The sequence below is a fragment of the Hippopotamus amphibius genome, chromosome 3 (genome assembly GCF_030028045.1).
Source record: "Hippopotamus amphibius kiboko isolate mHipAmp2 chromosome 3, mHipAmp2.hap2, whole genome shotgun sequence".
Classification (NCBI taxonomy): Eukaryota; Metazoa; Chordata; class Mammalia; order Artiodactyla; family Hippopotamidae; genus Hippopotamus; species Hippopotamus amphibius.
In genome coordinates this window covers 63,878,291-63,900,902 of record NC_080188.1, presented here as the reverse complement: position 1 = coordinate 63,900,902, position 22,612 = coordinate 63,878,291, and the positions used below count along the sequence as shown (strand labels likewise).

Genomic DNA, 22,612 nt, shown 5'->3' with positions numbered 1-22,612 from the left:
TTAATAGGGACACTATCAAAAGCTGTCTCAGTGTACACTAGAAGAGTTTCTGCCCAGTGACATGATAGAATTCACGTTAATACTAGCTTTGCAGTCAGACAGGTAATAGTTCTAAGCATACATCCTCCATTCAGTGTGTATTTTAGGCAAGTCATTCAACTTCTCTAAGTCTCGATTTTTCCCACCTGAGAAATGGGGATTGCATCTATCTTAAAGGGTTGTTTTGAGGAATAAATAAGACAGGTAAAGTAAGTAAAGTGCTTTCCACAGTAGCTAACACAAAGTAATGATTACATAGTCTGTTTTTTTTTATGATTGCTAGAAAAATTATTTGCAATGCATGTTCTAAGACTATAAGTCATCCATATATATAAAGAACAGAATCAACAGTATTTATACACAATACTAACAATAGTATTTTTAATACTATTTAATGGTATATTTAATAGTATACTTTAATAGTAATTAAAATTATTAGTTATAATAAAATTGTAATATTCCAGGAGTGAAATACCTAAAATACCTTTCACTAATATTGAAAAAATCCTCCTAATCCTTTTTAAAATAGACATAATTTTCTTTAATTAGAAAATAATAGACATAGATTACTTCATAAATACACTGTCTTCAGCAGATTCCTAAACAGACAAAACTTTATCTTATGCAGTTACTTGAAAAACTTTATTTAAGCTACCAAACTTATAGTTTTAAATTTCTCTATAGTCAGTAAGTGTTGTTTACTCTTAAATGGTGCCAATTTCAGGTATAAGACTATTTTATCTTTCAGAAAAGGTCTGGACTATAAAAACACAAAAAAATAGTTTTAAGCTAAGACACTTAAGATTAATAAAATGACACCACTTAAGAATATTTTTTAGCTACAACACACTTGTATAGCACATCTTAGACTCTCTGTGACATTCACCACTGCTTAAGGTCTGTGTCAAGTGACAGAAAGTTTCTAAACACTTACTGGCTTTGAAACTCTAAACTCTCATGACTATTATTAAAGAAGGGAATAATCTGAATAATTTTATTTTTTTAAATGTATTTGGGATAGAATACAAATTCAACTATCAAGAGCAAACAATTTATTTCAAAATACAGACATTCAAAATTAGCAAATTTATTCAAATTTTTAAAAAATGTTAAACAAGGGAGGCCCCAACTACATCTCTAACTCCAGTATGTACTGTCTATAATGCTTATCTATCTTTCTGAAGGTTTAGCTTACTAACTTTTTCCACTGCAGAAGTGTGGGTTTCCTAAACACATCCACCAATTCATATGAAGCTCTTCAGCATGAAAAACAAGTTTCCTAGGATCCTAATATATTGAAAATTCTAAGCAATGAGAAGAAACTAACAAAATTTGCTGACGGTGTTAAGTTGAAAGCCAGATGAAAAGTTGCAGAGAGACAATGATGAAAATTAGAAAAGAAACCCTGATTAGGTACTTACACAGTGCCAGGGTTACTGAAGGAGGAATAACACACACACACACACAAAGATGTGATAGAGAAGACAGTGATGTTCCCAGGATGAAGGACAACAAAGATGAGACAAAAAAAAAAAAAAAAAAAAAGAAGAAGAAGAAGAAGAAAATGAAATAACAAAATCCAAACAATGAAGATACTACACCAAACATCATGCTTCAAAATAATCACATAAACCCAGACAAACAAAAATGAACAAGTGTTAGTCAAAAATCTGTTACACTTACTATTTGGACAACAGTTTTATCTGTGTTTTTCTTTGTTTGTTTCCAAAAACACTGAAAAATATTTTATATATTAAAGCTAGCTGAAGTCTCAAGTTACTAATACCAAGAGAGAAATATCCACTGTTTTCTTCTAGGTTTTTATAAAATTTATTTTAGGGTGAATCCAAATTCCTACTATGTTCCTAACAAAAGGCAGAGATTAAAATATAAATTAGATGTAAGATATAGAAACAGATCATTTCAGAATCACTTTTAAAATCAGAGCAGACTAAGAGAAAATCTTTCAGTCTCACATAATATAAAAAATATACATTACTAATAGCAAGTGTAATCTTCTCACATAAATTATTCTGAACCATGCATTAAAAAGGAATGATATGCTATCTGAAAATTTTCTCTTATTTTTTAAAGTAAGTGATTATGATGAAAAATATATGAAGCTGTGGGTCATAAATAATAGGCTATTGCTCAATTTTCATACTCTCCCCTGTCCATCATCACCGCCCTCATTCACAAGCAAATTCCAGGAAGTTTAGCACTGATATGTAGAAACTCCAGAGTTCTATATTATCAGCAACCTAATTAGTGCCCAGAAAGGCATGTCTGATATGACAGAAGAACCAGGTTAATAACACCTAAAGAGGAAAAACATAATTCATTCATATGGTCTATTAAGTGTAGAATCAGTAAAAACAAATATACTCACATTCTATTACGTATAGAGACGACTAAAGCAGAAATGCTATATATTTTCTCAACATACTGTTGAATCAATCCTACTTCGATAAAGTTTAGTCAGAGTAACTAACAACCCATTATAAAGGCAGTGAGAAAAACTGCCTACCAGTTTGAATACTAAGATGGTGCACTGTAGCTAAACTATTTCCACATGTCAAAGTCAGTTTCATAAACTCAGTAAAGGGCTGAGTTTTGCTGAGTGGGGTTCAGAAGCAGGATTAAGTTAATCTCAATTATTTATGGGTAATTATTCTTCTCTAAACCATAATGCAAAGCATTCTCTTCTCTGCCTTGCTACTTTAAGTAGTAGGGAAACAGTTTTTCAAAATAACCTCCTCTAACCAGAATAAAATCTAAGATATACATTTAAACATTTTAAAGTTTAGGGAAGAAGTTTTATGTCAAAATGAAGTTGGGGGTGGGGGATATATTATGATGTGGTAAGAGGTAGCCAGCAGAGGGCTGATAGGTTAAAACCTAAAGATGCTAATTTTAATACACTGAACAGATATTTTCATGAATGTTTAGAAAATGTGCCCAAGTGAAATAGCCCATCACACACCACAGTGGCATTTGTGCCTACGTGAACGTGACAGTCAGATGACGTGGCTTTTCACCCTGGCTACGCTGTCCATTTCCTCTGTGCCTGTACAAGCTGTAATCCCTAGAAGCCTCTTTTTTCCTCAACAGTGCAATGGATTACAATTTCTCCATCTTTCAGAGTTTTCATAAGGGCATATGTTTATATATTTGAATGCACTCTGAAAACTATACAAATACATGTTTGTTGTTAGAATAGATCCTCTCGTGACGCGATATGAGTATCATCAAACTCAGCTGCAGTGCATGCACAATACTCACTCACGCAGCCTCAGTTCACTCAATTTATCCTCAAGTCTATAACCAGTAAAAACAAATACTAATTCAGAGTAACAGAAATAAGCCCAGGTCACAAACAGGTGACAGAACCAAAAATCTGGCGAGACACACCAAAATTTGGCTTCAAAAAACCCTAGGCTCAAATCTTATTAGCTCTAACACTTACAAGCTGCATGCCTTGAGAAAATTAACCTCACAAGGGTCAGAGTTTAAACGAGAATTCAATTACATACTGCATTTAAAACATCTAGCACAATGCATAGTAATACTTAATAAATTAATTAATCTTAATCTGAATCTTTTTAAATGTATATTTAACCTAAATGCTTCCGTTTATTTTTCCAAGTCCTGTTTTTTTCTCCTTTATAAGTCAACTTGTTACAGTGAAATCTAGTAAATAGTGCAAATCTTTGTGTATAAGAATTTAAATAGACAAGCAATAAATCAGGGCTTGGGGAGGTTCCTCTAGTGCACTGGTGTGCAGTATTCTTAAGTGTCTATAACATGAAACATTCAATTAGTGAGATCATAGCCATACTGGAATAAAATTGCTCTAATTATTCAACAGTTAATTCCCTCAAGTGTGTCTAAGATAGATATTCCATATTTCCAATTCTGCTCTAGAGTATGATGATAAGGAAATTTCAGCACATGCTCAGAATAATCATAACACAACATTAAAGTTCTTACTTAATGTGATTTTTATCTATTTTTAAAGCTAGTAATCACCAGTTTATTGTCAATACCAATAGACAAAAAAGCAATATTCTGAAGTTATATCACAGTGATTTTCGATGTGTATGCCAACTACCCGTGACACTTAACAAGATGGTACTTATGTCTCTTAACTAATTGCAAAGGTGTACAGACTTTCTATCATCCAGTGACACACAACTGCATATACAGTCTAAATCTTTCAGCAACATTGGTTGAAAAATCAAAAAGGTTCTTAGAGATTTTACCTGGCAAATATTGGATTTTGATATGAATTTGGAAAACAACTCGGTGTTACATATACTATTCACTACTATACATACGTTTATGCTTTCTATTCTATCTTTATCTTTGTTTTCTAATAGTCTTGACTGATACAAATTACCCTGAACATTACCTCTTTTAAATCATTACACAGAAAACCCCACACATATTTTGTGACAAAAGTTAAACATTACTATTTATTGCCATAAAGCAATTCACCACAACACAGCAATGCAAACCAAACTTAATGAAAAGACTAAATGTGGTTATTCTAAATTATAGCTGTTTTGCAAAATTTAACTTAATTTTGCAAAAATTGGGCATTCATGCTGTTTACTCATATATAAATCACCATATTTTCTCTCCAGTAATGTGGATACTAACTTTGTCACTTTTGTTTTCTGCAAAGAGAAAAGCATTTAAAAATATTACTATCATATCATATTTTGTATCTTCCAAGGCCACGTTCTTCAAAATACCACATAAGAACTGTTAGAAGAAACTGCAGTCCAATGAAATGAAAATTAATTTAGGATACATGAAAGACTTACCTCTTGAAAGCAGCGGCATATTATAATGCAAGGGCATATGGAAAGGAAAAAGGTAAATCAGTTAAACTACTTGATGCAAAATAGATTATCTTCCAGTTTGGAATATAAAGTTCCATTTTGTTCTAAGTAGAGTAAGAAGAATAGTAAAGGAAACAGTAAGCCAAGACTAAAAACTCATATATGTACAAAATGGACTAAAAATTTCTTAAATGTACCTTGTTCGTTATTATTTATAAGAAGGAACAGGAATGCTAGCATAGCATTATTAAGAATATTCTAAAGATATCAACATAATTGTTATATTTCATACTATTAGGATGAATAACTACTTCTCGGTAATGATGCATAATTCATAAGCACTTGTTTGTGTCTTATATTTATTAATCCTAGATAAATTTGGGTGGGATGCTTATAAATCACTTAAAAACTAATAGTCCTCCTGCTCTGAAGAAAAAGATAACATGCATTTAACTTTACATCCTTCTAAAACCCTAAATTTTTGGTTACTGGCATATATTAGTTTTAATGTAAAATGTAATTAATAAAAAATAACAACTCTCAACTGTGAAAGAGTTTTGTTGCAGATCTTTTGTAAGACAATAAACGTGGAAAATTTAATAATCACATAATTAGTAAAAAGGCTGACAGTGATTTCAGGAAAATAGTTTGACACCTGATGCAGGAAATACATTCATCAATATCACAAAACACCTGCTCTTCAAAATGACACATCACCGACTAGTAAACAGTAAAATGTGTGATTTATTTTTGATTTTTCTGGTCTAAATGTAGTAAGAGAAAGAGCACTGCAAATTTGTTTTAGAATGTCACAGACACCACACTTTGTTTTGAGACTAATCAAGTTTTCATTACACTAACACATCTGGACAACATCTGAAATGAAGCTATTTTTAAATGCAATCAGTTTATGAATGCAAAGCAGTAACTTGCTTGTTAATGATGCCAAATATGTAATAATCCCTTTTGTCTTGAATCTTGTGCGGTGCTGAACACCAGGCATGTGCTCAATAACCAACGTCGACTGATGAAGAAGCCACTGTAGAGACCCTGTAACTATACCAACTGCCTACAGGTTCAACTGGAAAATAATAAGCTCTCAATCATTTCAAGTTTAATCACCAAAGCTGCACTCATAAAACACAAAATTTCAGCTTGGTATTTTTATATGTTTTCAATGTAGTATTTTCCTATAACCTTAATTTGCTTTGAACTCTACAATGTTCCGTTAAGAAGCCTTATCGAATTTCAAGACACATTAGCAAGGAGAAAAGATTTTAACTCAAATGCTTCCTTCAAAGGACTTTTCTTCTCCTGAACCTGACAGTTAACAAACATACTAAACTTTGCTTTTAGTTTTCTGTGGGGCTAGCATTTGACAGGCAGCATCTGTTTTTTCAAGGTACCTACTTGATTACTTTAAAATCTACTGTCTTAAAATAGACACACCAAAAACAACAACCACAAATACAACCAAACGCACCTCAACACGATTTCTGACATGAAAGAAGAAATAACTTTCTTTGAAGGACACTAGTTTTCATCGATATATACATCAAAACTTTCCAAAACCACCCACAACCACAAAACCCCATGCAGGGCCCAGGAGCTGTCCTTCCAGACCTGCTCCTTTCTCTCAGCAGCAGCCTGGAACCCTGCCACCTTCTTTGTCAAAGCCCCCAAGTTGCCATGGCAGCCGTGCTATGAAAGCACAGCCTCTTCATGACATGAATTAACATTCAGAAGGGATTATCTCAAAAAGGACCTATCCACACAATTATTTTAATTATACTTTCTTGGGAACCAGCATTGGTAAAAATAATCACGCATGCAGATTATTTCCTTTTGTTTTCCTCTTAAAAGACACTTTTGTCACAATAAATATGATCAAAATGATTTTATAAAAATGACTTTGGCTTAAAGTATGGTCCCTGGATTCCAAAAAGCATAAAATAACTATCTCTAAATGGTGGCTGCTGAAAATAGACTTCAACCAATTTTTTAAAAATCTGTACCATAAAAAGGGGAAAATTATAAGGAATGGATTTTCAAAAAGTTCTGCCAACATTATATATTTAGTGTCCACTGCTTTAAACCCATTCATTTGAGAAAAATCTCTACAATGAAAACATTTTCTAATTTGCTTCTGATGTTTTTTAAGCATCCCTTAATGTTACTGTCCTCTCATTACTGTTTGCTTTTAAGACTAAATTCCAGCATGTTTATCTGAAAAGAATGTTGCTTAGCTAGCTGACCTAAGCTAATGCATCATACACAGACATGAGTCAAAACTAAATTTGTTTTCTGTCTTAAGACCAATTCCCAGAAAAAAAACTTCTTACAAACTTCGCATTTCCTGTCTTTAGCATGAGATACATAAGCTGACACAACTATAACCATTCTGTTTCAACTTCTGGTGGCTCATAAAAGAATGGAAAAATTGAGGAAGAAAGATTCAGGATTTGCCTTGCATTATAAGGGCCAGCTGCTCCACGTTGTGCCAGGACTTGGAGAAAAAGAGTTACAGAGTCTGTTACATGGTTCATAGCAGGTCAAAATGCATAATTAGGTCTGGATTAACCTATAATCACCTTGCAGAAAGTGCTGTATTGTATACAACATAAAGCTACATGTTAATGAAGCAAATGAAACTTCATCTCCCTTCTTTCAAAGAACAGCTGATTTTGGGGGTGGGGGGGATGGAGATTAAGTGTTGCCTGGAAATTGCCTGAAAGAAGAGTTTTGATAAGAGCAGAAAGCACCCTTGGCCACCTACCCATTTTGCTGTTTACTGTCACCCTGGGATCCTCTTCTCTGTCCCTCCGCTAGCTCCTGGGCAGTCTCGGCACACACGCTGGTGACTGTGGGCTGCCGTGGGACATTAACTGCAGGTTTACCAGCGCTCAGTGCAGATGACCGCTGGTCAGCACTAAGACTGGCATTAGCATGTGGTCCAGATGCAGCGAATGGGGGAGGACTGACAGCGGCCACAGGTGGAGGGGAAGCATGTGATGAAGTGGTCGCGTGGGCTGGGGTGAAGGCAGACGATGGTGATGGGATGGATGTGACTTTTGGTGAAGACACAGAACCAAAGGGCCGTGGTGCCTTATTGTAGGCCATGTTGGTTGTGGAAGTGACTTTGGACACAGCAGGAGATGGAATGGGCACAGGTTTAACTACTTCTTTAGGTTCTCCCTATGTAAAATAAAAATAAACATACACAAAAACACACCAAAGACATGCAAAATAGATCCACTGAAAAGAACACACAGCTAGTTTGTAAAAAGACAAACACAATCGTGTTAGCAGGCCAAACTCTACACGTTTCCAGATAAGAACAATGAGCTGACATAACACAGCATGCATGCTAACTGGTCCCAACATGCATAACACAGATGCACATACTGAGTAGATATATTTTTTTAAATAAAAATGAAAGGAGTTCAAATTATTCAGGAAATAGATTAGGAAAGTTATCAAAAAGCCTAAAGGCCAACATAAGTGCCAATTTAGACTTATTCCAAAGGAAAATGTTTTAAATACCCCACAGTAAACAGAACATCACTAACCAAAACATGTATTTTAAAATATCCAGTCTCAATTATAATTTCATTTTTCAAACATGTTTAATTACTCTCCAGAGTACAATTATTTGATTCATGCAGAAGTAGTAACACATTTCTAACTCTTCAATTAAAAAAAAAAACAAAACTGAAGGAATGTTCATTGTCATCTGACTCAGAAATGTGCACATTCTAATTAATTATATTGAATCAAGAAATTGCTCCTTAAAAAAACAACCAAAAAAGCAAACAAATGAACAAAACAAAATTAATCCTTTCCCTTTCCTGTAATCCACCTGTTTCTCTCTCTGGAATGTCTTGAGATATCACTAAAGACGGAAAAAACTTCTTCCCTTTTCCAAAATAAATATTTAATAGTTACATGAGGGGGAAAAAAAAGATCTTAGATGTTTCTTCACTGCCATCGAAGAAAAAAATAACAACTAAGAAAGATCAATTCCTCCTAAAATTAACAGAATTTGTGTACACAAACCCCTATCCCAAAGTAAGTATGAAGTTAAAAAAAACCAAAAACCAAAAACAACAGCTTAAGCTTCTACAACATGCAAGAATAAGTCCCTATCATCTCAAAAGAAAAACAATCAAATTCTTTAAGAAGCATACAATGGTGGCTCTATTATGTTCAATTTGAAGGAAAAAAAAGTAATCTAAATTAATCTTACAGAAATAATAAAACTGAGGGGGATAAAGTAGCTTCATGCCTCCAGGAATCAATATAAGTAAATTCAATGGAAAGGCACAAGTAAAATTAAGGAGAAAACCCCCAAAAGCACAAAACCAGATGTATATGAACAATGGTTTTGGACAATTTGAGGATGTATATGAGAAAAAAAGGGTACTTGCCAAAAACCTAATCCAAGAATACTCTGAAAATGTAATTCAAAAACATTAACATTACTAATAAGATGCTATTAAAGACTTCTTGTGATATTCATCTTTGGTAACCACTTATTTAATCTCTTTAGATTATGTGAATAAAGATAGGCAAATTAAAAGTGAAGGTAAGAAATCTGGATATGAGTTATAATATACGACACTGGAAATAATGTTTAAATAATAAGGAATAATTACAGATGATAATTCTGTATGTGTTGATTTCCACTTTCCCCTGTCATCTTTAAAGAAAAAGAACTGTGAGGAAAACTATCGAAAACTATAAATTGTCAGTATGGCTGGAGACAGTGGTTCAAGAGGGACAAATAACATCCTGGTGATGTTCGATTAGAAACACACCTTTTGAACGGGAACCGGCTCAGGCTTGGGTGTAGCAGAGGCTCTGAGGGGGAAAAAAAAGAAAAAAAGGAAAAAAACATGAATTTTTGCAAACTTCTTATTAATGAAATTATTATTATTATATATCTTAATATACTAAATCATCAGAATTTACAGTTCCGTAATTCATGGTTTTACTATTCACAATCTACTAATTAGTTCATGCAATTCAAATGCTGTAAGATCCAATACCTCATACACTAAGTATTCATTAGTTCTCTACCCACTCAAATGAGAAAGACAAATGCCAACCCTGTTTGCTAATGCATCCATGTTTAACCTTCAAATTAAGGCTATTCCCCACCAAAAAGGGTAAGGTAAAATAAACATGACTTTCTGATCTTTGAGTGGTTCCTGAAACAAATAATCTGCATCTCCATCTCCAACAGTATCTGCCTTTTCTCCTATCACCCATGAATATGCCCAGAAGACATTGAAGTTTTTTGTGAAGATACTGAATAAATTCTGGTTGAATTGGGTCACTGAATGAGTATTAATTTCATATTTATAATCTTAAGTGCGGGTTAATGGATCTGTTCTGCTAAAACCAAACTCTAAGTTCTTCCACTGGGGTATAATTTCAGTGAATGCCATGATCATGCCCCACTTGTGTCTATAACAGCACTGCACCTGGCATGTAACAGGTCATCAGTAATAAATGTGGAAAGGAGAGAACAGGAAAGAAGGACAAAAATCCATGCACAGAACTATTCTCATATTAAAACTATTATTTTTAATCTATGCTTTTTTGTATTATCACTGTCCTTTGGTTAGCATGGACTAATAATGATGATAATTGATTTGGAGCAATTATCTCATATAATCATGACCAATAATCAGTAGCAACTATCATTATCCCCATTCTTCACATGAGGAACTTCAAAGATAAAGTAAATTACTTCTAGGATGGCGCTAAGGCCAACAGTCCTTATATATTACAATACACTGGCTGTAGTCAAGGACAGTAACTAAATGATTGGAGTGCTTCTAATGATTTAAAGGCTATTTTTCCAGTACTAAGGTACTTGTTATGTTTAATAATGTCAGAAGCAGTTTGACTCCTCTTATATCACATAAGACTGAGGATAAGACAGCAAGTGCAGAATTCAAGAAATGTAACCATACGGTATTTGTTTTTCTCTTCCTGGCTCACTTTGCTCTGTATCACAGACTCTAGGTCTATTCACCTCATTACGTATAGTTCAATTTCATTCCTTTTTATGGCTGGGTAATATTCCATTGTATATATGTGCCACATCTTCTTTATCCATTCATCTGTTGATGGGCATTTAGGTTGCTTCCATGTCCTGGCTATCGTAAATAGTGCTGCAATGAACATTATGGTACATGTTTCTTTTTGGATTAAACAAATACCATATGCTAACTCATATATATGGAATCTGAAGAAATGGTACTGATGAACCCAGTGACACGGCAAGAGTGGAGATGCAGACGTAGAGAATGGACTTGAGGACATGGGGCTGGGGTGGGGGGTAGGGGGTGAAGGGGAAGCTGGGATGAAGTGAGAGAGTAGCATAGACATAGATACAGTACCAAAAGTAAAATAGATAGCTGGTGGGAAGTTGCTGTATAACAAAGGGAGATCAACCCGATGATGGGCGATGCTTTAGAGGGTCAGGAAAAGGAGGGTGGAAGGGAGTCGCGGGAGGGAGGGGATATGGGGATATATGTATAAATACAGCTGATTCACTTTTGTGTACCTCAAAAGTTGGTACAAGAGTGTAAAGCAATTATATTCCAATAAAGAGCTTAAAAAAAAAAAAGAAATGTAACCATAGTAGGTAAATAATAAGTGATAATTTTGAGCTGCAAACCATGAGCAGCAACTGAATTTTCCAATAACAACTAATTTGGTTAGCCAGGGCAGGCACGGACTGAATAACTGGCTAATCTAATGAGAGACCACAATGGATGCTAACATTCGGTTAGTGCCATGTAGAATTACACTCTGCAGTTGCACAACTTTCCATGTGTGCTCTCAATCAGACAATTTCTCTTTTAGCTTGTAGGGTTATTATAACAAGCAAAGGAAACAAGTTCAAGTACAGAACAGTGGAATCTTCCTTTCATTGAAATTTCACAATAAGATGTTATCACAAAGGATTTGCTTATTAAAGCCACCCAAGACATGATTGAAACTTTGCCATAACAGAGAGGACTGTATGCTTTTTTATCTGGACACTTAAAGGTACACGGAGTTCTTCTAGCAACACAAAAACAATTTATGCAAAAGGTGATGTTTTAACAGTCACTAGGTTTCCAAACAGAAGAAAACACATACATTCTATGTCTATGAAAACAAACCCCTTAGTTTTCTTCTAGGTGTTAGTTCTTATTTACACAGTGTTCACAACAACAACAACAAAAGCCCCAGAATGGTTAGTTGTCACTAATTTTGGGGTCCAACCTCTTAGTTTGTTGAGAACGCATAGAATAACGAGCCTTAACATATTTTATGGATTGAAAATTCTATAAAAATACTTCTTAAAATATGGAATTCACAAAAAATATTAAACTGAATCCTGAATATCTGCCCTGCTTGCCTTCTGATAACGTTCCACAAGTGCAATGACATGAAATAAGAAAAGCAGTCAAAGAAAAGAGGAACAATCTATGCTCAAAACTCCAGGATTGAGTCCATTACACGTTAAAAACACAAACACCATTTTATAGATGAAAAAAAAAAAAAAGACTGGTTTATAATTAATGCCAAATGAAAGAGTGGACACTAGATGCAATAAAAATTAGTTCTGGTTTAAATATTTAAATAACTACCAAATGAGTCCTAGAATCATTAAAACTTAAAAGGTTCCTTAGAGTTACTCTATCACATGCCAATCAGATATACACCTGACCTCTGTCTGAATATTTACAAGAGCTCACAGTTTAAGTCATGTAATTTTTGAATGCTACTGTTTAAAATGGCCTTCATTGTAGTGTGTTATTTTGCTTTTTGGAATAAACAGAAGTCAACCTGTCCACATTAAAAATATTTGGAAAAGCATTTTTAACACAAAAAATAGTATATAAAATCTATAATGTAATGTAACATACATTAGTTACATTTTAAAAGATCAGTAGGGTATATAAATCTTATATTTAAGTGTGATTACATATCCTTACAACACAAACTATTGTGGTTTGGGAAATTTAGAATATATGACAAATGAAAATCTGAAAAATTAATGAACAGAAATAACACCAGTTTTTTAAAAAATCAAACTTCACTACTACACAAAAAAACAAAATAAAAAGATACAACATCTTTTGTTTTCAAATGTGTCAAGATTTTTAAAAAATATTAATGCATAATGTTTGTAAGAATACTGTTGCTGGAAGAATCATATATTATTACAGCTCATTTGGAAAATAATTTAGCATTTATTTATAAAAAGCCTTGAAGAGAGCTCATGCCCTTTGCTTATTAAATCAACTTCTGGGAGTCTATCATAAGGAAATAATCTAAAATAGGAAAAAGACTATGTATAAATATATTCATTCCCTACAGTATAACTTATAAGAGTGAAAAATAGGAAACAACCAATTAAATATACAATGAGGAGATGGTTAACTGTAATATAACCAAATAATGAACATTTCGCAATGATTAAAATCATTTTTAGGAAGAATTCTGAATTGCATGATAACATGCTTACTTTATGATATTAAGTGAAAAAAGGAAAGTATAAAATAGCATATACAGCATAATCAATGAATGGAAAAAAGTGGTTGGAAACACACCAACATTTTAGTAGAAGCTCTCTATGAATATTTGTTTTCTTCTCTTTTGTGTTTTTCATGTTTTATGCACTGTACACATGCCACTTTTTATAATTAGTAAGACTATTTCTCAAAGCACGCTTCACAGAAAACTACTTTCCATAATCACAACCCCCCTCCCCCGCAAAAAAGGTTCTGTTATCAAAGATTTCTGGAAAACTTGAAGTTAAAGTTACATAAGCATCATAGCCATAGCGCTACTCAAAGCCTTTAAATGCCCAAGAAGAAAATACTGTGGATCTTTGTCCACGCCCATCTGGAGTTTAGAACACTCATTTTTGGAACTTGTTTTTAGAATATTCATTTGCTTAGGAAACCTTTCTCAAGGTTGGAATTAAGAGAGCAGAAAAACCCTCTAAGAAATGGAAACAGTAAAGAGAGTAAATCTTTGTCAGTCTGAAAAGATTTCTTAAGTCTCCTCCAGGTGGCTAAAACTAAGGGAAAGAAACATTACAATCCACAAAATCCTCAAAACCTTTTGTTATACAGAATCTTTCTTATTGAGCTTGTGCTTTCATGAACTCTGTTAAAATGAGATACCCAAAGGCTCTGAGCATAATTTAATCAATGTTTAAGGAGGAAAATCTTATTTCCTTCACCAAACTGAAATACATATTTCCTGTATTCCCTGAGGAGAAAATCCTAATACATGAAGAAGGGAAGCTACTTCTCAAAATTAAAATTTTTATAGTTGCCTTTTGTTTTTTTAGAACAATACTATAATGAGCATCTGCTCCTTTACTTTAGAAATGTTACAGGTTACTTAAAAGCAAATAATTTTATAATGACTTTAAAAGAAAGTTTTCAAAATTGATGTATAATTATTAAAAATTATTCCTACATTTTTCTGTTCAAATACTGGGAAATATGCAATGGGATAATAGATCTCCCTTGCAACCACAGTGAACGTCACAAGTCACTTTTATGCAGTGTGGTGTGTTTCCAACCAGCAGAGATCCTGGCAATGGCTTGGTGCCACGGGCCCAACAATTTGCTTATTGTTCTCTCTTCCCTTAGTGCGAAGCCCCTGTACATGGAGTAAGCCGTGATGGGGAGAGACTAGTGCCTTGGCCCGGTACTATCCTCAGCTCACGGAATTCAAAGAACAAAGCCATCAGTGTGGCTAGAGCAATCTGTTTTGAAAGTTGATTGATTTTTGTAAGAGCAGTATCCAAAATAAAAATCCCTCATGCGTTACAACCAGTTTCAGAACTTCTGGCTGAACAGTTGAAAAGAGTTCTAAGTAACAATGTTGTATTCAAAACTAGAATTGTGATGCCCTGGTTAGGAAAATGTACAGGAAAAATACCATAAATAAGCGATAGATCTGTTAAAGATTAGATTCAAAGGAATCATGAAAAACTGCATTGTATCAACACTCAATGAATTTTCTAATACTGCTGAATAAGAACATTTTTAGCTAATAAAAGTCGCCAATGAACGCTCACATTACTGTTTAAGAATGAGGAATTATGCAACAGAACTGGACTGATAAAGATTACTCACATTACTCATTATGTCTTGGTGATGCCTTCAACCATATCTAATACACTTAACTCATAAACAATCATACAGAAAAAAGGAGGATTCTTAGTTCATCTTCCGTGAGATGAGCTCTATCTAAGTTTCCCACAGCACAGCCATCTTTGGGCTCACTGACCTCAGGACCCATAAACACTAGGGCACATCATTAATCACTTTAATTGCAAAGTTGTCAATTTGCAATAACAAAGCAACTCCAGAGGGGAAAAAAGTGAGCACTGAAGTGTGCAGAGGGATGTCTCTTTAAACCATTTCCCCATATTTAATTGTACTTCTAGTCAGTCGGCTTTCCTAAAAACTCAAACCTTAAACATTTAAGTCACTTATGGCAATGCATCAGTGGTTTTTTCCAAATGATTTGAGAACATGTAAAGATTATTTTTTCTACAAACAAAAAGTACAAAAGAGTTATTATCAGCATTGTATAACACCTTTTAGCTTATAAAAAATTATACTCACCACATACACATGCATTCATACACAGTCTCATTTTCTTTCTCTCTTTGCATTTTCTCTATTTTACTATGAGTACTAAGTAAAGTATATTTTTTCCTCTAGAGAGGAAGAAATAACACAAAGCTGGACAGACTTTGAAGAGTGGGAGAAGAAGGTAAAAAGAAAAGAAGCAAAGCAACTGCTGGAGCCCATCTGAGCACTGGGGATTCCTCTGCTGGGACTTGGCTTGAAATTGGGTGTGGCTCTGAGAAATCCACAACAGGCGGTTACCACTGGATAATTATTTCCCTCAGTAAGGGAAAGGACTTTGGTGTAAAGATCCTTTTCTGGTGGTTACAGGAGTTGATGGGGCTTGAGAAGAAATTTTCAGCAGCCAGTTCTAAATCAAGCCACAGAAGGAGAGAGAGAGTGAGGAAGGAAAGAAAGGACTTCTGAGCTTCCCTGACCCTCGTGGTTACAGTATTTTCAAGGAGGAAGAAAAGGGGGTGGGGATAGGGGAGAAAAGATGTTAAAATGATAACATATCTCCCATTATCTGGACAATGAGAGGATCAGCGTCAGCATTACAGCTACCATTTATTGGGGTCTTGACATTAGGAGCGCAATACTGAATTAAAGGCCTTACATACAATGTATTGCTTAGATTTCAGAAATAAAGTCTAGAAATGTTAAACAACTTGGACCACTAAAAAGTTTAATGCTGATTTCCACATTATCCTCCCTCTAATATATCCATCTCACTTAGCAGGAGCCAACGAATTAACAAGTATTTCTTCATCTCATGATACGCTACTTTCCTTCCTAAGGTTGAAGTTCACCAATTCAATGCTATTAAGATCTTTAGAACTGCAAACTGAATACTGATCAGTTTAAATAACTAGTTTTGGTGACAGTTTTATATATTACTTGATATCCTTCACTTGAGATCACCCTTTCATCTGCCCAGTCTTCAATATTTATTGAGCCGTGGGCACTGTTCCAGGGTTTCAGAATACCGTCATAAACAAGCCAAAGAAGGTCCTTGGCCGGAATCTATATTTTAATGGAGGAGGCAGATAATAAGCCAATAAGGTAGTTTTATATAGCGATAAATGCAAAATTCCCCATTATTCTACTTGATTCTAGATGGAAGAAATTTATTCCTTTTTTTTAACCCTATGTTTATTTCCACAAGAACATTTTTATCAGGGAAGAAAGTTTCATCTGTCTGTTGTGCCTCATGTCCACACTCCAAATAACCTCAGCATCATTTAAAGAAAAAAAATGCACTTTTCTAGCTAGTATTTATAAAATAATTTCTATAAAAAAGAATGTTGAAGAGATTATATATTTTAGTTGTGTTCAACGTTACAGAAAAGGAATTTCAAAGTTCAGGATAATTCATTATTATAAGTAAAATTCTTTTAGAGTGAAAAAACTATTTCAATAAAGGGTTTTTTATACAAGGAGGCTATTTTGTATGCCTCATTGTTAAGAAATGGCAAACGTTACTGTAAAGGGCCAGTCAGTCAATATTTTAGACTTTGTGGGTCCCAAGATGCAAATTCAACCACTCTGCTCTGCTCTGCTCCACCCTGATAGCAAGCAAGATGATCCAGACAAAATATGAGTGAGTGTGACTGTGTTCCAATAAAACTTTATTTATAAATACAGGTGGGGGACAGATTTGGCCTGTAGGTCATAGTTCTCCAACCCCTAGTTTAGATTATTTTATGGTTTTGACTGTAATAAACATTCTAGGAAATATCCTATATGACCATGGCTCTTTTGGAGTCTAAACCTCACACAACCATTCGGCGTAATGGGAAACCTCAGATCACAATTTGTACAGACACTGACTGGCATAAGAAATGAGAGTTGAGCTTCTCGTTGTTCTTTCTGTGGTTGCAGGACACTACCCTTTCAATCCCTCTTAACACCTCTACCTCAAACTTTCATACTACTTGCCACTTAATGAACCATCTAAACCTCCCAAATTACCCATTCAAATAAAATTCACACCACAGGACACTGATACTGAAGCTTGGTGAAGGAACAGGTTTAATATCATTGAATTAAGGATGACATTTTAAGCACTATTTTTAACCCTGCACCTCAGTTCCTTTGTTAATACATGATAAAGGCTACTAAAAACCTCTCTCATCTTCTGCTTCTACATATTATAAATGCAACTATTAGTAATGTAATGGTTTTTTCTTTAATTTAAAAAAAAAAACTAAACTAAAAAAGGTGCACCATGCTTTCTGTGAGAAAAGCTGAAGAGTATAATCTCCTTCTTTCCATTCTTTTCCACCAAAATTCTATACTTTAATATCAGACATGATTATACTACTTTTAGGACTGATATAAACAAGCAATCTATAACAAAGTTGCATTCACTCAAAACCTACTAGGTTTATATCTTCCTTAGGGCACAGTGATAATTACTTCTATTTAATATATCTTCCTTTCCAGCTCCAATCAGGTGGAGAAAAAAATTTTTTTTACCAACATAGTACTTCATTACTAATAAGAAACTAATAGGATTTGCAAAGCAAATAGTCTGCCTGTGAAAAATTAGGAGTTCCACTTATACCTGTACATTTTTCTGGCTCTTTCGTGACATTATTAAAATGCCCTTGAACAACAAATGTGGTTAAAATTCATATTAAGAGAGTAGGCACCAATAAGAAACCATACGCATAACTGGATTTTCACAGATATCTAAGGGTCAGATGCCGGAGAGGAGGATAAAAGCAGTATAAGCAGGCTCAATTCACACCCTGATGTTGGTCTACTTACTTTTTTCTTCCCTTTAGGAAAAGCTTAGAGTGTTATACAGACAGAGAGATCTTCCTACCTTTCACAGTCAGGCTTTCTCTTATCAAGCTCTTCCTTGATAGAGGAATACTTTGAGAAACAGGAGAAATAGCTAAAGGAAGGTTGCAAGCCTAGGTTACCAACAAAATAAATTAGCTACTCTGTAGGTTCTTTGCTAGTACAAGGATAGTAATTCTTCCCTTGTAGAACTATTCTGAGGATAGAATGAGGTCATGTATTTAACACACCTAGCAGTGACTGGCACACAGTAGGCTGTGACATTACTTTTCTACCCCTTATGCAGAAGATCTGACCCTGGAGTTCTGGACATTATTCTCCGTTTCTGATTATATACTGTTATAACAAAACCAAATTATCTACCAGGATAAGTTTTGAGAGAAAATAACAACAACAGACTAGAAATTAAGGAGAAAATATCACTTATTGAGTATGTACCAAATGCCAATAACTTCATTTGGCCCATTACATAAATTACCTCACTTATTCTTCCTTAGGAAGAGAAGGAAGGAGAAGCTCAAATAGGTTAAATAATCTGACCACAACTCAGAATTTGAAAATGGCAGTCAAGATTTGAACCCAAGTCCTTCGGATGCTTTAAATGCAACTCTAACACTCTGCCTTCTAGAAATAATATCAAAGTGAAAGTCATAAAAGTAACTTTGGTAAAGAACTTCAAAGATTTAGAAATGCTTTCAAACAATGAATAAGTATTAATTTTCTATTAACTAATAACCCTTCATTTTTCAATCATGTTACTTATAGAATGCCATTTTTGGTTTAATTCATGTAAAAACTGAGGTTATTCATGGCAATATATACATATATGTGTATATATGTAGTTAACATATAGATATACAGAGATAGAGGATATATGTGGACATCTATCTACCCATCTGATTTTCGGATCTATAGAAAGTACACATTTTACAGCATGAACAATATACACATAAGTAAAAGTTTAAGTACTTCAGGAAATTCCAAGGTAAAGGTTTATAAACATGCAAAAACAAACAAGCCCCTTAAGTCCATTCTTCCTTATTGTTCCAGAGAAGAGGAATATTTCTCCCCATAGGAATAAGAATTCTTTAATAACTTCATTTTCCAGCAGGATGGGGCTGGAGGTTCCTTAATGAACATCACCTATGGTGCTAAACTGGGTATTCTGATCAAAACAGCAACCAGCTTCCAAAGTGGCCATGCAGATCCCAAGATACCACATCATGAGATCTTATGGCTATGTGTCAAGAAGCTCACGTTTATATATCTTCTTCCTGACGATCTTGAGAAAATAAAGTATGTGGCATCGTAGTCCCCATTATAACTATTGATGGTGATACGCTACCAAAAACCCAGCACAAATAACACTGCCGATCTAATGTGTGCCCTGTGATACAGAGGTGCATACTGCACATTAAGTTTACAGAAATAACCATGATGCTTCCTTTTCAATTTGGCTTAGCTACATACACTCATATACACCTAGTCACTGAATAATACATTTTAATAGGGTTCAGTTCTTCTTGAATCAGCCTATACTTTTATGAACAAACACACACCCTTATGTTATGGTCAGAATCTAACTCCTGTGAACCCTACAGATCTGTTACAATTAGTATGGGTTCTCTATTACTACAAATTATTTTAACCAAGCACTTCTCATTCCTGACCAATGTGTATTATATCTAATGCCACTTCAAGTTCAAGGACAATACTTGCTCTATATATTTTCCTTAATTTATTTCATTAATTTATTAATGAATTCCACAAATATTTATTGAGCCCCTAACAAAGCAGGCTATGCTGCAGGAGATTCGGCAACAGTAATGAATACTAGAGACAAAATCCCTGCTTGGAAGTTGCTTACATTCTACTTGGAAGACTCAGACTAAAAACAAACAAGCAAAGAATGTCACATGGTAATGAGTGTAATGGAGAATAATAAAGCAGGACAGGGACAGAGATACATTGTTTTATATGAAGGAGTCAGAGAAGGCCTCTATAAGATGAAATCTGAGCAGAGATCTGAAGCAGAGTCTTCCAGGCAGACCAAAGAGCCAGTGTAAAGTCTCAGAGGCAGGAATGTGCCAATGGGCTAGAATGGGAGTAAAAGCAGAAAGAGCAGTGACAGATGAAGCCAGAGAGCTAACTGGGAGCCAGGACACATAAGCTACTTCACACCACTATAGGGACCTTGTCTTTCACTCCTCTAAGTGACAGAAATGTATTCCTAAATACAGTACTTCATTTTGCAAGAAAGTTAAACCCAAATCTCAGAGTAAATCTAAATACAGCACTGAGCAATAAATTAGCCTATAAATATGTTCGAACTGCACGAGCCTACTTACTAACTAAAGGAAGGGGAAGAGAGAGGGACTAAAGCTTGCCCCAAATCTTAAATACATCAAGACAAACAGAATACAAATGGAAAATAGCAAAATATCTAATTTGTTCTTCAACATCCAAAGAATAAGATAATGCTCTTTGAGGCTCACCTGTATTGCTCTGTCCTATGCTAATACTGGAGGCACAATTTTGGCACTAACTTTTCCCGGATACATCTCTTTTTCTATTCTTATCTAGGCTAAGCACATTCAATTGCAAAATTTTTTAGTAAAGTGGGTATTTTTAGGTATTTCAATAAAATTCAAGGGGACAAGCATTCCAACATTTAGCACAGCCTTATTAGGAAAACAAAGTCAGTCTGTGTCTTGTGTAAAGCACAGAAATGAAAACTTTTCATTCTTTATAGTCTAAACTTAGGTTTTTCCAGTTATTTAACACTTAAAAATAATTCGGGGTGGGCTTAGGTTTTTTAAAAAGCTTGAGTACTCAGAGTCTAGGAATTTAAAAGTTAATGATCGGAGTCGAGGGAGGGAATACGGGGATATGTGTATAAAAACAGAGGACTGAACTTGGTGTACCCCCCAAAAATAATAAATAAATCAATAAAATTTAAAAAATAAAAGTTAATGATCAAATGTGGCTACTTAAGCCATAGATAAGCCAGCTCTATCCTTGTTTAATAACTTTAAGATGAGCCCTAAATTTCATATTTATCAGTTCAGAAGGAGAATCATCCTCATTGCTGAATCTTATTAAATTAGTTCAAAGTATTCTATCTGATAATAACATCTAAATCTGGAAAAGGAGAACTTTAAAGCCAGTAACTGTTCAAATATTTGTTCATTTTTTAAAATTCTTATATTATTTGTGATTAACTTCACATTTATACTATCATATAGAAAGGACTGAAACAATCGTTTCTTTTATTTAACAAACTTTATTTCTGTTTATAGAAACTAAAATGTGTTTATAAAATAAGATAGTGTTGCTTATATATTTCTGATTGCTAATTTAATGGATTTTGTTTTAAAATTTAAGCTATATTAGAATTCCAAAGCTTCCCAATGTTAACAAAGTATTATTTTTTTAAACAAAGAGACAATATAAAACATTATAAATTATATTCTCTAATACCTCTGTCATCACAGGAAGAAAATCTGAAACTGTAGCAAGTCAGAAACACATTCTGCCTATTTTACCAAAAGGTAGGCTTATTATCCTGAGAGAATTAATTCCTTCCACCACTGTCTGAATCTAATGCATTAGAAAATGACCCTAGAATAGTGCTTCTAAATGGTACACAACTCAAAACATATGTGACTCATCATGCAAGTTCAACACTCAAACTGGTCTATACCTTTCAATGGGACAAGTCCACTGATCGAAAGCTTGAAAATTGTGGCAATGTCAAATTGCGACAAAAATGTCTAAATGCTTATTCTCAATTTCAGTAGTTATCTCGTTGTTGACCAGGAAAAAACAGTTCAAACTGGCACCAGAGTCCAGGGGCTGCAAACTGAGTAGCACCGAAGGAGACCACTGTTTTCAAACTTTTCATCACATTATACAGTCAGAAATATATTTTATATCATGACCTACACGGTACAGACCTGAACCAATAAAGACATATTTTCACATGCAATCCATTATAATATATTCTGTTCTAGTCCATTTTATTTACAAAACAAAAAGGGGGGTTAGGGGAGATGCTGGCCCTGACTCAATAAAACTGGATGCACAATAAGCCTCAGTTTGATAAACAGTAATCTTGACTCAGGGGGGCAGAAAACTCAGAAGGGTATGGAAGCCTGATTGGTCATATAATAAACATGACGGGTGCCTAACAGTGGTCACACAAAAATGGTCACTGAACTGAAACAGCCCATTCACAAAACAATATTAAGCTAG

The 22,612-nt window shown here is 34.3% G+C and overlaps 1 protein-coding gene across 10 annotated transcripts in view; it reads right to left on the bottom strand.

Annotated features, from left to right (window-relative positions):
• PDLIM5 (PDZ and LIM domain 5) overlaps positions 1 to 22,612 on the bottom strand; it is a 191,896-nt gene that overhangs the window by 68,102 nt on the left and 101,182 nt on the right. For 3 of the 10 annotated variants that reach the window (XM_057725808.1, XM_057725810.1, XM_057725814.1), the window contains exons 4-5: positions 9,704 to 9,746; positions 7,663 to 7,754 (exon numbers count right to left, since the gene is read on the bottom strand). In XM_057725808.1, coding sequence (XP_057581791.1) covers positions 7,663 to 7,754; positions 9,704 to 9,746 — 135 coding nt within the window. Of the gene's footprint in view, positions 1 to 1,460; positions 1,476 to 1,722; positions 1,774 to 3,321; positions 3,358 to 4,669; positions 4,678 to 4,701; positions 4,719 to 7,662; positions 8,082 to 9,703; positions 9,747 to 22,612 lie in introns of those variants that run through there. The other 7 variants (XM_057725812.1, XM_057725815.1, XM_057725811.1 and 4 more) reach the window with 6 other exon arrangements.